This window comes from Adiantum capillus-veneris, chromosome 9 (genome assembly GCF_014529385.1).
Source record: "Adiantum capillus-veneris isolate H3 chromosome 9, ASM1452938v2, whole genome shotgun sequence".
In the NCBI taxonomy this organism is placed as follows: Eukaryota; Viridiplantae; Streptophyta; class Polypodiopsida; order Polypodiales; family Pteridaceae; genus Adiantum; species Adiantum capillus-veneris.
In genome coordinates, this window is record NC_140939.1 from 105025185 (window position 1) to 105041004 (window position 15820).

The 15820-nt window shown below is 43.9% G+C and overlaps 1 protein-coding gene across 1 annotated transcript in view; it reads right to left on the reverse strand.

Annotated features, from left to right (window-relative positions):
- AIP3 (ABI3-interacting protein 3) overlaps positions 1–15587 on the reverse strand; it is a 102979-nt gene extending 87392 nt beyond the window's left edge. Inside the window, exons 1-2 of the mRNA XM_086519917.1 lie at positions 15442–15587; positions 15260–15370 (exon numbers count right to left, since the gene is read on the reverse strand). Of these exons, the coding sequence (XP_086376043.1) occupies positions 15260–15370; positions 15442–15450 (120 nt within the window). The 5' untranslated portion in view covers positions 15451–15587. The remainder of the gene's footprint in view (positions 1–15259; positions 15371–15441) is intronic.
- Between the last annotated feature and the right edge of the window lie 233 nt (positions 15588–15820).

Genomic DNA, 15820 nt, shown 5'->3' on the forward strand with positions numbered 1-15820 from the left:
CAGCGGAAGAGAGCAAGGATTTTGCTCGGATCTAGTACTCCGCACACAAACACAAGGGACACTTTACTTCACTTGAAAGAACTGAACTGAACTGAATTGAAAGAAAGAGAGACGACGAGAGAGAGAAAAGAGGCGACACAAGGATGTCGAGTCCCAACCCTCAAGGGCCCCCTTGCTTTGTTGCCAGAGCAAGTACTTTCTTTATTCTTGTACAATGCTGATACAATGACTAAATGCTAAGATGTTGATGCTAATGGGTATTGATGCTAGGTACTGGGTACTGAGGTATTGAAGGGATACTAAGGTATTGAGGTTCTATGTCGAAGACAGGGAGGTCGACGACGAGGTCTATGTTGAAGACGATGAAGTCGACGACGAGGTACTAAGGGTCTTTTCGACGACGATGAAGTCGACGACGGTACTGTGTCAAATACGGTGAAGTCGACGACGGTTCTGTGTCGAAGACGGTGATGTCGACGACAAGATCTATGTCGAAGACGATGATGTCGACGACGGGTACTGCTGGTCTATGTCGACGACGATGATGTCGACGACGACGACGATGGTGACTACGACGATGACGACGATGGTGTCGTCGTCAAGATAGGCATCTACGATGACGATGGCAATGGTGTCATCGTCAAGATAGGGACTTCGACGACGACGATGTGTCGACGACGACGGCGTCAAGGCTGAAAACTGAAAACGCCAGGCTGAGCTGGGTCTTCTTCTTCTTGAGAAAACACTAGGACTCCTGCTGAGGTGCTGCCTGCCTGGTAAGTGCCTGCCTCCTTGTGTCCCTGCTTCTTCTGCTTCTACTGAGTGCCCAATGGGTTTCTTTTATACATCTTTAGCAATTTTCCCTACCTACTTTTCCAACAAACTCAACAAAAAGAATTCCAAAAGTCACTTTTAATCAAATGACTTATAAGATATGGTTCACGCAGTAAAATGCCTGCATGATGAAATGATTGTTCTTATGCAAGAGAGGGTATGCAACTATGACCGACCTGGACATGCAAAGTGCCAGACTCAGTCCTAAGCTAGGCTATGACTGATGCTAAACCATGGCAGAAGCGTGTCCACGTGGCGCAAGTGAAGTGCACACGTAACATCCCCCTGTTAAAAGTGAGGCGCAACTGACGAACTTCTATCTGTACTTTTGATGCTGACTTATGAATGCTTATGATGTTGTGGATGCACAAACCAATGCAGATTCCTTCGAAACCAGGGACTGATGGTACTACGGGTGTTGTGGATACTGCTGGCGATGCAAACACCGTGTAAGGATCACTGTCCAGCCTTACTACGATTGCCAAATATTAGCCTGGGCTCTATACCAGATAGTGCTGACTCTACCTGCTGTAGCAAGAGCTGTTCCCCGAACATTGATTGTGGTGAAAACATTACCGGTGTTGATGGACTGAGGTTTGGTTCCGGAGTCCTTTCCAAAGGTTCAATGATGAGGGAAATGAATGCACGCTACATGCGAATGCGAATGCAAAAGAGGTTAGGGATCCTGTCTCCAACTCCTTCCACATCCGCATACAAGGCTAGGAGACCTTGGTACTCAAGGTCTGGGTTTTCGTGTATCCAATGTCGATCTTTCTTCAAAGACATGGCAATGAAGATGGGATCTGGTAAGTCCATGGTCGGGACTCAAAGATTCTTCAGGGAAAAAAATTTGAGAGAGGTTCCTTGGGTTCTTGATGGTTCTTCTTGGGTTCCTTAAGGTTCTTGGTTCTTGAGGTTCTTCTTTAGGTTCTTGATGGTTCTTCCCTTTAGTTCGCAAAACCGAAGCACACAGAGCTCTGATACCAATGTTAGGTGCAGCGGAAGAGAATAAGAATTTTGCTCGGATCTAGTACTCCACACACAAACACAAGGGACACTTTACTTCACTTGAAAGAACTGAATTGAACTGAACTGAAAGAAAGAGAGACGACGAGAGAGAGAGAAAAGAGACGACACAGGGATGTCGGGTCCCAACCCTCAAGGGCCCCCTTGCTCTGTTGCCAAAGCAAGTACTTTCTTTATTCTTGCACAATGTTGATACAATGACTAAATGCTGAGATGCTAATGCTAATGGGTACTGATGTTGGGTATTGGGTACTGAGGTACTGAAGGGGTATTAAGGTATTGAAGTTCTATGTCGAAGACAGGGAGGTCGACGACGAGGTCTATGTCGAAGACGATGAAGTCGACGACGAGGTACTAAGGGTCTTTGTCGACGACGATGAACTCGACGACGGTCCTATGTTGAAGACGGTGAAAACGACGATGGTTGTGTGTAGATGACGGTGAAGTCGACGACGGTTCTGTGTCGAAGACGGTGATGTCGACAACGGGATCTATGTCGAAGATGATGATGTCGACGACGGATACTGCATCATCAACGACGGGTGCTGCTGGTCGACGACGACGATGATGATGTCGATGACAACGACGATGGTGACTGTGACAATGACGACGACGGTGTCGTCGTCAAGTCCAGGACTACGATGACGATGGCGAAGGTGTCGTCATCAAGATAGGGATCTGCGATGACGATGGCGCTGGTGTCGTCGTCAAGATAGGGACTTCGACGACGATGACAATGGCGATGACGACGATGTGTCTACGACGACGGCGTCAAGGCTGAAAACTGAAAACTGAAAACTGAAACCCTAGCAGATTATAACTTGACATTTCTCGACATCTCTCAGTAGATGTCTCTTCTCGAGTTGATAATCTTGGAGGTTTGGTGTGATTGCTATCTCTTGGGACTACCATCGTCGCCAAAAAAACACTATTTGTCCAAGAGCTGATGGACCATGCTGTGCTCGGCTACAACCTTATGGAAAGAAACCTAACCCTAATTTTTGGTGCAAGTTTCAGGATGAAAAATCAATCGACTTTTCGAGCTTGACTAATGTCGAGATTGCTTTTTAAGTTTGAGTTCTGTTTGAGTTCTATTTGATCTTGTTTGGTGATCTTGTTTGGAATCTGTTTGAAATGGATGGTATCTGTTTTGAACTTGTTTTGGTGCCGATTTGAAATGTTTGACTCTGGTTTTAATACTAGTTTCATTGATTGGTTATTTTACTCCCGGGTGGAGAAGTGAGAAATATTGTTTTGTTTGAACCTCGGAACGACGCAGGCCGATGCCTAGGGAGCGTTTCGTTGTATGCTAGAAAACCTCCCAACGACGCAGGCCGATGCCAGGGGAGTATTTGGTTGTATGCTTGAACCTCCAAGCGACGCAAAGTGCGGTCTGGGGAACGTTTGGTTGTACAGTCCTCTGAGCTCATGGCCCGGACCTTTTAAGGTTATTTGCAGGGGGAGTGACGAGATAGTCGTTGAGTAGCTTCATACCGCAGACCGTTTGTCTAGGGGGAGTGCTCAGCGGCGCTATTTGTTGTGTCTTGTAACATGCATATGTAAGCATTTGTGCTGCATTGTGATGTGCCAATTACTGAATATTCCTAATTGGATGAGATTGCCTGGGTATGTAATTTTAGTGCATCAAGACACCCGTGGAAGATCAATACGGTCTGGGTGTGATGGCTAATTTTACTACGCTAGAATATCAAGAGTTCCGATTTGGACGAAAGGAGAAGCTAACTCCTTGATCAAAAGAGCAGAAAGGAGAGACTAACTCCTTGATCAAAACAACCGAAAGGAGAAGCTAACTCCTTGATCAAAACAACCGAAAGGAGAAGCTAACTCCTTGATCAAAACAGCCGAAAGGAGAAGCTAACTCCTTAATAAAAAGAGCAAATTGATTGTCCCTCGAAATGTCCCTCTGAAATTTTTGAGCTAACTTGAGTTGTTGTGCAGATATGCTGTAATCGCGGACGATTACTCTCTTTCAAGAAGGGGAGATGTAACAAACTGCTGACGTATCGAAACCCTAATTCTGCTGAAACCCTAACCCTAAAATCAAAAACCCTAATTCTGCCCGCAACCCTAATTCTGTTGAAACCCTAGCCCTAAAATCAAAAACCCTAATTCTGCCCGAAACCCTAATCTTGTTGAGACCCTAACCCTAAAATCAAAAACCCTAATTTTGCCCGAAACCCTAACCCTAAAATCAAAAACCTTAACCCTAACCCTAACCTTAATTTGCTGACGTGGCGGGATGACACGTGGCCTGCTGTACGGACACCAACACGATTTACGAAAAGCTGACAGTTTTTGGCTTTGCTATTGGACCAGACGCTTTTGAGTTTTAAAGGCTTTTTACTGTAACAGCTTTTTAGGCCAAGGGCCTTTAGATATGAGGTTAGGCCTCATTCTCTAGCATGCTTCTTGGCGAAGGTGCAGAGTCTAGAGTACCGGCTTGTACTGTGTTGATGCAATATAAAGAAATACCAAAAGGGGCGCCAAGGTTTGGGGCCAATACTCTCTGGGGTGGAATTCCGCCGCTCCGTGTCGCGTGTCGTCTCTCTCTTTCAGTTCAGTTGTTATTGAAGTGTTGAAAGTCTGTTCAGTCTGTTCTTTTCTATTGGCACGTGGTGCCCGTCTTGTGACAGATTGAGACTGGAACATTTCGGAGAGTACCAGCAGAGGCTAGAATATGGAAGTTGTGTCATATAGAGCCGGAGGCAAAGTTACATCACATTTGTCATTGTCCGGTATACTATGAGATACGAGGCCGCTTTCACTGTCTATTCAGAGAGGGCTTTGGACCATTGGCTAGAGTCATGACATATCACGATCAGAGATGCCTCGGGTTGTTTTTGCTAGAGCTACACAGACACAGGGAGTCTCTTGAGGAGACTAGGCAGTGGAAGACATCCACAGAGGGAGATTAGTGACTTCTTTAGAGCAGGGACTCCCAAATGAGCATGCTTCACAGCAAACTTCAGAGCGCACTTACACCAGAGGTATATTAGTAGACAGAACCATTGAGCTCAAGAGAGCTAGACGCCCACGTCTATAAGAACGACCACGAGGCTCCATCAGAGGATCAAGGCTATTCTAGCACGATATGGGAGACGCCCAGTACGACTATTTACGGAGGCGGACATTGACGAAGCTCTTCAGCATCCGATGCAAAACTTTCTCAAACAACGCCCGATGCCAGGCAGAACCATTGAGCTTGGGAGATCTAGATGCCCACATCTACGGGCGACCACAACATCGAGGGAGGCTCCATCAGAGGATCAAGGCTTTCTAGCACAATATGGGAGATGCCCAGTACGACTATTTACAGAGGCAGACATTGACGTAGCTCTTCAACGACCGATGCAAAACTTTCTCGGACAACGCCCGATGTCGGGCTTCCTCAGGCATTGATGATGATTTTAGTCTTTACCTTACTTTAGTTTTATTTTTGTACCCAGACATTGGATTAGATCCACAAGGATTGTATCATTTTGGTCTCATAGGTCATTTTGGCCTATTAAAACGTTTGATATAACATTTCATGTCACTTCATTTCTCTTCTCTCTCTCTCTCTCTCTCTCTCTCTCTCTCTCTCTCTCTCTCTCTCTCTCTCTCTCTCTCTCTCTCTCTCTCTCTCTGTGTGTGTGTGTGTGTGTGTGTGTGTGTACACGTGCGCGCGTGCACCCGTTCAAAGAAAGAGGCTGATTTCAATTACTTGGAAAATCCCTCAAAACGCCCAAATGGTGCCAATTCTGAGGGCACGTACATCACTAATTACATAGCAGGCCCATAGGCGACAATTTGAAAACTGTAAAAACTGGATACAACTAACCACATGGCAAATTGTAGAAAATTGTAAGCCAGGGTAAAAAACCTCTCCTAAAGAGAGTAAAAAATGCCCGAGTCTAGAGAGGATGGCAGCAAGCTTCTGATCAGACTCGTTGCTCTTATTGCCTATGCATGCACTTTCTTCATGAAGAAAAGAGTGCTAGGCCAAACTTATACTAGGGCGAACAAAATAAGGTGCACAACTAATAACTGGTATGAGTGATTTTAAATGACCAAATTAATTATATTCCTTCAAAAACATAATGGACAACCTAGGCTAAATGCATGTGGGGGGTCAAAAAGGCCCAGGAATGATGAAATGTAGCCTAAATACCACCATCTGGGGGTAATAGAATCTCCAACACCCTCCTTTTGTGTCTGCTACCATATCTATGTACTCCTCTTTCACCTACTTCGCTATATAAGGTGCAAAATTCAAAGAAGAGATTTCATGTCCCATACAAAAGGAATCCAAACACGGAATGTGAACCTAAGTCTCCTTTTCCAGAAAACGCAAGCTTTCGTCATTAAGAAGAAATCTTACCATTAAAGAAATTCACAAGTTTGAAAAAGCAAGAAGAAGAAGGAGCCACAGCCATGAAATTTAAAGCCATTGATGCGCGGAAATGCTCATCACCAGAATTTATTGAGCCTACACTTAAAAATCACCAATTTTCTGTTGGTCTTTACTTTAAAGTGTGTTGAAGATAAGATCTCTGTGTTTACTTGGCGAGCCAAAGGCTCTTTTTTCCCTATCTGCTCGCACAAGCCACCACGTGGCGACGTCTCACTGGTTGCTTTCACGCTACCAAAAAGCTAATGACTGATTAATAATAGAAAAACGTCGCTGCAGCTTCTCACGTAGATAGTGTAGACTTATACAGCGTGTCACAAAGTGATGACGTGGCGGACAGCAGAAACCCTAATTTCCGAAAATCGCGGAGGCGGAATATTTAAAAAATAAAAAAATAAAAAATAAAAAAAAATTGGGAAATTTTGAGCGACGCAAATCTCAGCTTTTCGCTTTGATTTGGGAGAAAGAAAGAGAAAAAGAGAACTTGCTTTTTACTGACTCTCATTGAGAGAGAGAGAGAGAGAATCTGCTTTTGCTTTCAAGCTTTTGGGGCTCTGCTTTTGGGCATCCCTTGTAACCTTTAAATTAGTGGTGAGGGCCTCACTTCTCAGAGCATCTAGACGCAGAGTCTGAGAGTGAAACCCTAACCGCTCTCTTGTACTTTGATGATTGATTAATACAAAAAGAAATACCGAAAGGGGCGCCAGTCTCTGGGGCCAATATCTCTAGGCACGGAACTCTGCTGGGCCAGTGTAAAATCTATTGTGATCTGTGAATTGTTTGAAGTGGTTATTTGGTGTTGTCGTGATTGATTCTTAACTTGGAGTGTCCAAGTCTGTTACAGTGGTATCAGAGCACGGCCGATTTCTCTTCTACGGGAAATCCGATCCCCGAATTTTTTTTTCCGCGGCACCTATGGCTTCAGACAATGATCAGCCGACTCCCTCTGCATCTGGAGATGCGGGCTGGGATCACAACGAAGATTCAGACAGAGAGTATGGCCCGCCTAGGGCTACTCAGGCGGAGCAGCGAGAGATGGAGCGTCGTCAATTGATTGGCGATGCAACAAAGATGATGCTCAATTTTGCCAAGGACCCGAAGATGGCAAAATATATGAACCAAACCTCTTTGGAAGAGGTACAGATGGAGTGGGAAAGAACCACAACACCACTCCCGAAACCCGCTCTCAAGAAACCTTCTGCCTCCAAGAAAATATACGGAGAAGGAACTGGAGAACGTGGTTGATGCACGGATTGCTCAGCTTTTCGACGTGCAAAAGAAGGATAAAAAGCACGGCAGAAAGCAGAAGAAAGGTACTGACTTCCCGAGATATTTGGGTCGTCGGTCGACATTCGACAGGGCAAAGAAACAGAAGAAGCGTGTTCAATTTGAAGGAGTACCCAGTCCTTCTTCTTCTTCTGACAGTTCTTCTAGCTCTTCAGACTCGAGCGAAGAAGACAGGAAAAGCAAAAAAAGCGAAGTAAGAAACAAAGCTTCGGAAAGGGCAAGAAGAAGGCTACATCTCGCCCAGAGACTGACAGTTCTTTTGAGGACTCGTCTACAGTCAGCTCAGATTCCGATGACAGAAAGTTTTATGCGAACAAGAAGAATTTTTACAAAGCCAACCAGTAAGACTTTCTCGAAGAAAAAAGCAAGAAAGTCCGAGAGTTTAAGAAAGGTGGCCACTCGATCAAGTTTGATACTTTTCAGGATACTCAGATGCTTCGAAGGCTTTGTCTTTTATTCAGCAGTTTGACATTGCTTTCGCGGAAGAACGCTATTCAGAGCACTCCAAGATTCAGAGAGCTACCTCTTACCTTAAGGGGAATGCTCGTACTTGGTGGTCCACGCTTCTTTTAACAAGAGTGCGCCAGTTAAATGGCTGAAATTTAAGAAGCTTTTTATTTCTTCTTGGTTGACGCAAGAATATGAACGAGATGTACAAGCTGCTTGGAACCATCTTCGGACGACCAAGAAAGATACAATCAATGCTTATTGTGAAAGATTCTGGAACTCTTTTCTACCCGCCTCTTCATTCAAGAAGATCTCGTTCAGAGAACAGATTGAGCGGTTCACCTTGGGTCTACCTACAGAGATCCGAGATCACTGCTTGGAATAGAAGTCAGCTTCTATTCAGGAGTTGATGAGTCATGCGAAGCGGGGCTTTGCCATTCACTCTGGCAGTCTGAACTACCCCACACATGAGGCCATGACACAACGAGCCGAACAGACTTCTGTGAATGAAAGTAGAATGAGGAAGTGCTTTGGATGCGGGGAACGGGGACATATCTCCGCGAAGTGCCCTAAAAAGGCACAGAAAGAACAGCATGATAAAGACGACGACAGGCCTGAGAGTTCGAGAGCAGCTGAGGAACGTGGCAGAAAAGGCAGATAGAAAAACAGAACTGGTACCACATGGCGTGGGACCTGCACCGAATCTAATGAATGAAAGTACAAACTTTGCCACTTTCGGGGCAAAGTGAAGGATCAGGAAGCTCTTTTGAAGGAGCCAAGGCCAACTTCTTTTCACTTGGAATTGGCAGCTCGATTTGGAATTACGCCCAACAGACTGACGCCAGGCGGAGGTCGTTCGACTGGCACCCGGATGGGATGTTGCCATTACACCAAGCATTGGCAAACTTTGTTTGCAATGACAGGGGTGTTCAAGGCACGCGAGTGACGTTCTACTCGGGATCCCTTGGTACCACAAGAACTACGCCGTGGTTGACTACCGGGCCGAGAAAGCGACTTTGATAAATGAAGGGCTTAGAGATTGTACTTGATGAACTTCAGTTTCTTACTCATTCTTTTGGAAGAGAATTGAACGATGGATAAAGGTTGAATATGTTTTGACCTGATCAAAAGAACGCAAAGATTTTTCTCCACACTATTGCCGATTGCTTTTCAGAGGGCCTGAAGATCAAACCATTGATCTGATACCTGGAAGCACGCCACCGAATCGGCCACCTTATCGTGTGAGCCGAGTACAGAATGAAAAGATTATGAACCCAGTGAAAGACCTCTTGGAAAAGGGTCTTGTCCAACCTAGTACTTCACCGTATTGCTCTCCAGTGTTGTTGGTTTTTGAAGAAAGACGGATCTTGGAGAATGTGCATCGATTATAGCACTCTCAACGAAATCACCATCAAGAACAGATTTCTGATTCCTAGGATCGATGATATACTCGACAAGTTACAGAGATCCTCGTGCTTTAGCAGCATTGACTTGAAGAGTGGATATCATCAGATCAGGATAGCGCCAGGAGATGTCTACAAGACAGCTTTTCGGACGACTTTTGGGTTATTTGAGTTTTTGGTGATGCCTTTTGGCTTAACCAATGCTCCTGCGACATTTAACCGGATGATGGACAGGATTTTTCGAGAGTACAGGCTATTTGTTGGCACTTTCTTTGACGACATCATTGTTTTCTCCAAGAATGAGGCAGAACACAGAGATCATCTGCTTCAAGTCTTTCAGGCATTACGAGATCACACGTTAGTGATTAATGCAAAGAAAAGTGAATTTTTCCTACCAGAGATACACTTTTTGGGACACATTGTGTCAGCAGCAGGAGTGCAAATGGACCCGGCCAAGATAGAGACTATCCGTGATTGGCCCGATTTGAGGAATGTCCATGAAGTTAGAAGCTTCTTGGGATTGTGTTCGTACTACAGGCGGTTCATACGAAAGTTTGCAGAGGTTGCTTCCCCTTTGCATACCCTGACACAGAAAGGAGTACCTTTTTCGTGGGGACCCACAGAGGTGACTGCCTTTCAGACACAGAAAGAGAAATTGACTACGGGACCTATTTTGACTTTGCTGGAATTGCAGAAGTCATTTGAAGTATATTGTGATGCTTGTGGTTGTAGTCTGGGTGCGGTCTTGCTGCAAGAAGGCCATGTCATAGCTTACGAGAGCCGTTTGTTCTCTAGGCCGGAGATGACAGCACAAATTTATGAGAAAGAGCTTTTGGCGGTTATCCATGCTCTTACTCAGAGGCGGCATTACCGACTCGGAGCGGATTTTACTGTCTTTACAGACCATCAGAGTTTGCGCTACTTCTTGTCACAGAAGCAGCTTTCGGAAAAGCAGATGCGGTGGACGAACATCTTGTCATAGTTCCACTTCCAGATTGTACATGTGCAGGGACAGAAGAATGTGGTGGCAGATGCTGTGTCTCAGAAACCGTTGGTTCTGGCTATTTCCGCGATAGATCATAGGAGCTTCGAGGATATGGTCGATCAGTATGCCACGGATACAGATTTTGCAGATATTTTCACACGGATACGGGATGGGGAGACAGTAGCTGGATACTCCCTTCGGGAAAGCTACTTGATGAAAAAGACTATGTTGTGCGTTACACAGCCGTTGAGGGAAAGGTTATGACTGAATGCCACTGTCCACCTTTTACGGGTCACCGCGGCATTGCTACCACCATGAAAGGGGTAGAGAGATACTTCTTTGGGCCGAGACTCAAAAAGGATGTGGAAGAGTTTGTGCGCAGTTGCTTGGAATGCCAGAAGGTCAAGTTTGACAGGCATAAGGCACAGGGATTGTTACAGCCTTTACCCATACCCACCCGCCCCTAGGAAAGTATTGAAATGGATTTCATTTTTATCTCCCGAGAACACAGAATGATCACGATGATTTTCCGATTACATGGCACGTCTAAGACGATTGTCTCCGACAGAGACCCCAGATTTATGAGTTTGTTTTGGAAGGCAATTTGGGAGAACATTGGCACGCAGTTGCAGTTCTCGTCATCGTTCCACTTGCAGACTGACGGGCAATTTGAGATTGCCAATTCAGTGATTTTAGATTTATTGAAGTCTTGTATCTCGGATCAGAAGACTCAATGGGAAAAGAACTTACCTTTGGTGGAATTTGCCTACAATAACACGATACACTCTTCGACGGGGAAGACGCCATGTGAGATTGTTGAAAGTGCTGTGAAGGTTCCATCCTTCCTGAGCACGAAAGATTAGATATTGGAAGCGGATGAATATTCGCGAGATTTGGATACGGCTTTTGCCAAGGTTCGCGAGACTTTACAGGAGTCTCAAGAACGACAGAAAAAGGCAGCGGATCGCCATCGTCGCGACTTGAAATTGAAGGAGGATGATTAGGTGCTCTTACTTTTGAGAAGGCACGCCTGCGAAAGAAAAAGGGAAAGGAGAGGCTTTTTCCAAAGCTTAGTATGTGATACTACGGACCTTTCCAGATCACCGACAAGATAAATGATGTCTCCTTCCCATTGGAACTGCCAGATACTTGGAGGATTCACAATGCATTGCATGTGAGTCTCTTGAACCCTGTTAAGGGTGATGTGCCTGATGATGGGGAGCCTGATGAGCAACCCACAGTGGAAGAAAACAAGGAGATCCTTGTTCCTGAACAGATTTTGGCACATAATGATACGAAGAAAGGTAAAGTCCGAAGGCGGGTTCTTGGTTTAGTTCAAGAACTTTCCTGCATTTGATGCGAAGTGGATGGAGGAGGAGGACCTAGCAAATACTCCTCGGATTGTGAAACTTTACCTCGATGTTTTGGTTTAGCATAGTCTACTCCAAACGGAATCCAGAATTCAGCTTGGCCGGAGATCTGGATCTGGTGTAGTGGGATGCACAAGAGGGGAGTCACTCCGCTCCCTTGTCAACAGATGCCTCGATTTTGGATACTAAAGTCACTGATGTCTCTTTGAGCTTCAGGGATACTAAGAGCTGGCATTATTCTGCTGGATGACTTTATGAAATGGAATTCCTGATTATGATACTGATTTGTTCTTGACTTCTTGTGAGTGCAGGAACTGATAGCCGAAATGACTGCAGCATTTTGGTCTGATTGATCTCGAATAGACATGGTTGCAATAGGGGTTAGACAATCGGACATCGTTGAGGTCCCGATTGGACCTAGATGTGATTGCTAGCTACATTGCCGATAAATCATGGTCTAAGATCCGAATGAATGTTGAATGTCATGTGATGTCCTGTGATGTCTGGTGATGTCGTGTGATGTGACTGTCGATTTTGTACATGTGCTAGATGTGTGTTCCTAGTACGTAGGTACTAACAGTCAGTGTCTGCTAAGACGGTTTATGGCTTTTGTCGGTTTTGCAGCCGTAATCGCGGTCGATTACAATGCTTTCAAGAGGGGGGTATGTCACAAAGTGATGACGTGGTGGACAGCAGAAACCCTAATTTCTGCCAAAAACCCTAAAATTCCTGCAAACCCTAATTTCTGCCAGAAACCCTAATTTCCGAAAATCGCGGAGGCGGAATATTATTATAAAAAAAAAAAAAACGCAAATCTCAGCTTTTCGCTTTGATTTGGGAGAAAGAAAGAGAAAAAGAGAACTTGCTTTTTGCTGACTCTCATTGAGAGAGAGAGAGAGAGAATCTGTTTTTGCTGTCAAGCTTTTGGGGCTCTGCTTTTGGGCATCCCTTGTAACCTTTAAATTAGTGGTGAGGGCCTCACTTCTCAGGGCATCTGGACGCAGAGTCTGAGAGTGAAACCCTAACCGCTCTCTTGTACTTTGATGATTGATTAATACAAAAAGAAATACTGAAAGGGGCGCCAGTCTTTGGGGCCAATATCTCTAGGCACGGAACTCCGCCGGGCCAGTGTAAAATCTATTGTGATCTGTGAATTGTTTGAAGTGGTTATTTGGTGCTGTAGTGATTGATTCTTGACTTGGAGTGTCCAAGTCTGTTACAGCATCGTAGGTTCCCAGAAGACAGAAACGTGCACCAGTACAAGCAGTTCGTAGAACACAGAGACGTCCACCAGTACTTCGAACTTCTCCACAGGCACCAGTACAGGCAATTCACAGGTTGATCCCCAGAAGCAGCAGGTTTGTGTGTGTGTGTGTGTGTGTGTGTGTGTGTGAGAGAGAGAGAGAGAGAGAAAGAGAGAGAGAGAGAGAGAGAGAGAGAGACCCTACTATTGCACTCATCTGAGTTCGTTCATATTTACTTAGTGAGCCAAAGGCAATGAGTTTTGGTGATTCGACTCGTAATTAGGCCAACTAATCAATTATTGACATCTGATATCTTCCGTTTCAGTAGCACTAGAACAAGCCTCTGCAATGGCTTGATCACACGAAATAAATGATTTACTCTCCAGCTTGATGATTTGCGAAATATAACCAGGGTTTACAAGGTCGTATTTTGATGAGTTCGGTTATATTTTGCAAAGGCAATGAGTTTTTGTGATTCGACTCCAGATATTTGATCATCGATTGAAATCTGATATCTTATGTTTTAGTAGAACTAGAACAGACCTCTGCCATGGCCGCTTGATCGCATGAAATATCTGATCTTTGAGAGTGCTCATCACGTCGGGAAGCATCCGAAGTATCTTCCAGCTTGATGATCTGCGAAATATAACCAGGTTTTGCAAGGTCTCCGGTACTACTTTCGATTCTGTCCAGCTTGCTGCTATATGGGCAACATCGCAGAAAAGAATGGGGGTAAATCTTGAGAATTAGGCATCGGGAGCTATGTTGGGATTAGTATGGAATCATAAGAATGCTTAGAAAAATAAAATTGTACGCAAATAGGGACAAAGTATATGCAAATATTCTCAAAGCTCTTAATCAAGGAGTTGTAAGCAAGGACATGGAATCCAATTGTGATTTTATAAATACTTTGCAATATAATGCCTTCTCCTATGGGGACATCGAACTCAAGACGCCCATTATCATGGACAGGAGGATACATAATGCAAGTTAGTCAGCATGGAGCCAAGAAGACAAAATTGACGACGGAAGTAGCTTACAAGAGGGAGAGAGAGAGAGAGAGAGAGAGAGAGAGAGAGAGAGAGAAGCTAATATTGATCAAATGACATAGAACATAAAGTTACATCTGCTTCTCTTTAAGCTTAATCAATATCCTACATCTTTTGTATTTGTCTTAATGTGTGTTTTGTGTATGGCAGGGAGGACATATTCACAACACTGGATGTTGTGATTGCAAGCGCATCTCTAGCTCGAAAACACTACAAGGTCCATTATTTGCATCCAATTTCTCATGCGCATGCGTTTGCCTGGTGCAACACATAAACGCTACGGGGCAAGGCACGGCTTTCATTTCTTATAATTTTTTTAAGAGACCACAGTGCCAACTCTCCAGCATACTTTTGTATGGCACCTCTGCATAATGTGCACTGTATATTTTGCACTTTCAGCCTGTGAGGTTTCATTATAAGACGATATGTTTAACTATTCACATTGCTTTTTTGTAGCTTGACTCAAATATCAGCCTATAGAGTCGACAATCAAAAAGCACAAGTACAATATTGCAGGTCAATAAAGCACCTCATTTCTTGTTGCAATTCATTGATGCACTTAACTTTGTATCCTCCCATGAACACAATAACAATTTTAAAATGTGCATGCTTCTCTTTAAAACTCAACTAACTCTCTTAAAAATCACCCCTATAATCTCTACTAATTGATTCCACTTAACTTTGTCTCTGACCAAAAATATATAACATTTCTAAATGTATTACCCTCTCAGGCAGTGTCATCAGTGTCATCGTTGCCGAGTTAGTCACAATCTTGTTTCCTTTAGTGCTAGATAGTAAACATATGTCCTTTATATTCTATAGTTGTTATATAGCAAGGCCCACCAAGCAAGACTAGTTTATTCAAACCAAGCTTAAATACTTTGTTGGATCAGGTTGTACTGTAATGTAAGGTACAGTTTCGTACAGAAAAATACTGTGTACTACTAGTTATATCATACAGTTAGATTCGTACGATGTGGTTTTTTGAAACCTAGGTTCCATTGATCTTACTGTGAGATCGTACAGTGCGTTTTATTTTTGTGATATGGGCATTCGTGCACCGTACAGAAACTTCCATGTCCTGAACTACGAAATTTAGCCAGAGAATAGTGCACTGAAGGTCGGATAAGGTTCATGAAGAAGAACGAAAGAAAAGTACAAACACTGAGAGAAAAAGATGATGAACCATGAGCGCCCACTAACCTTCTTAAGCTTAATGTCATCTTCAAGCTCATGAAACTTGTTGTTGAGGCGGCCAAATGTGTTTATGTTTTGCTGATCTTCCCACGTCACTTCTGTCTCATTGCCTTCTCCCTGACCATGCACGATGAGCGACATGAAACAGCAGAGTACATGTAACTGCTGAATTTCGATCGCATGAGTACCTGCTGCATGGCGATCGCAATTCCAGACCCTCCTTTGTTAACGTTTGAACTCCAGGCACACGCTGCTAGCTTCGCACAAGATTACAACGGAATGTTGTGCCTTCGTTGTAATGTTGTGCCTTTCAAAGCATTTAGTTTCTACACTAATGCCTAGTAACTTAAAGGAGGAATGAGATTTATGGAAACTAATGTCTACAATCACTTTAAATTTTTATTGTATTTTAATATAAAACTATGTTATCCATTTTACATATAAAATCACAAATGGTTTATATATTAAAAAAGGTATCATTTAGATAATGAAGTGAAAGATGCACATTGCACATTATCATTTGAAAACAAAATAAAATAAAAAAATACATTATAATATTCATTATAC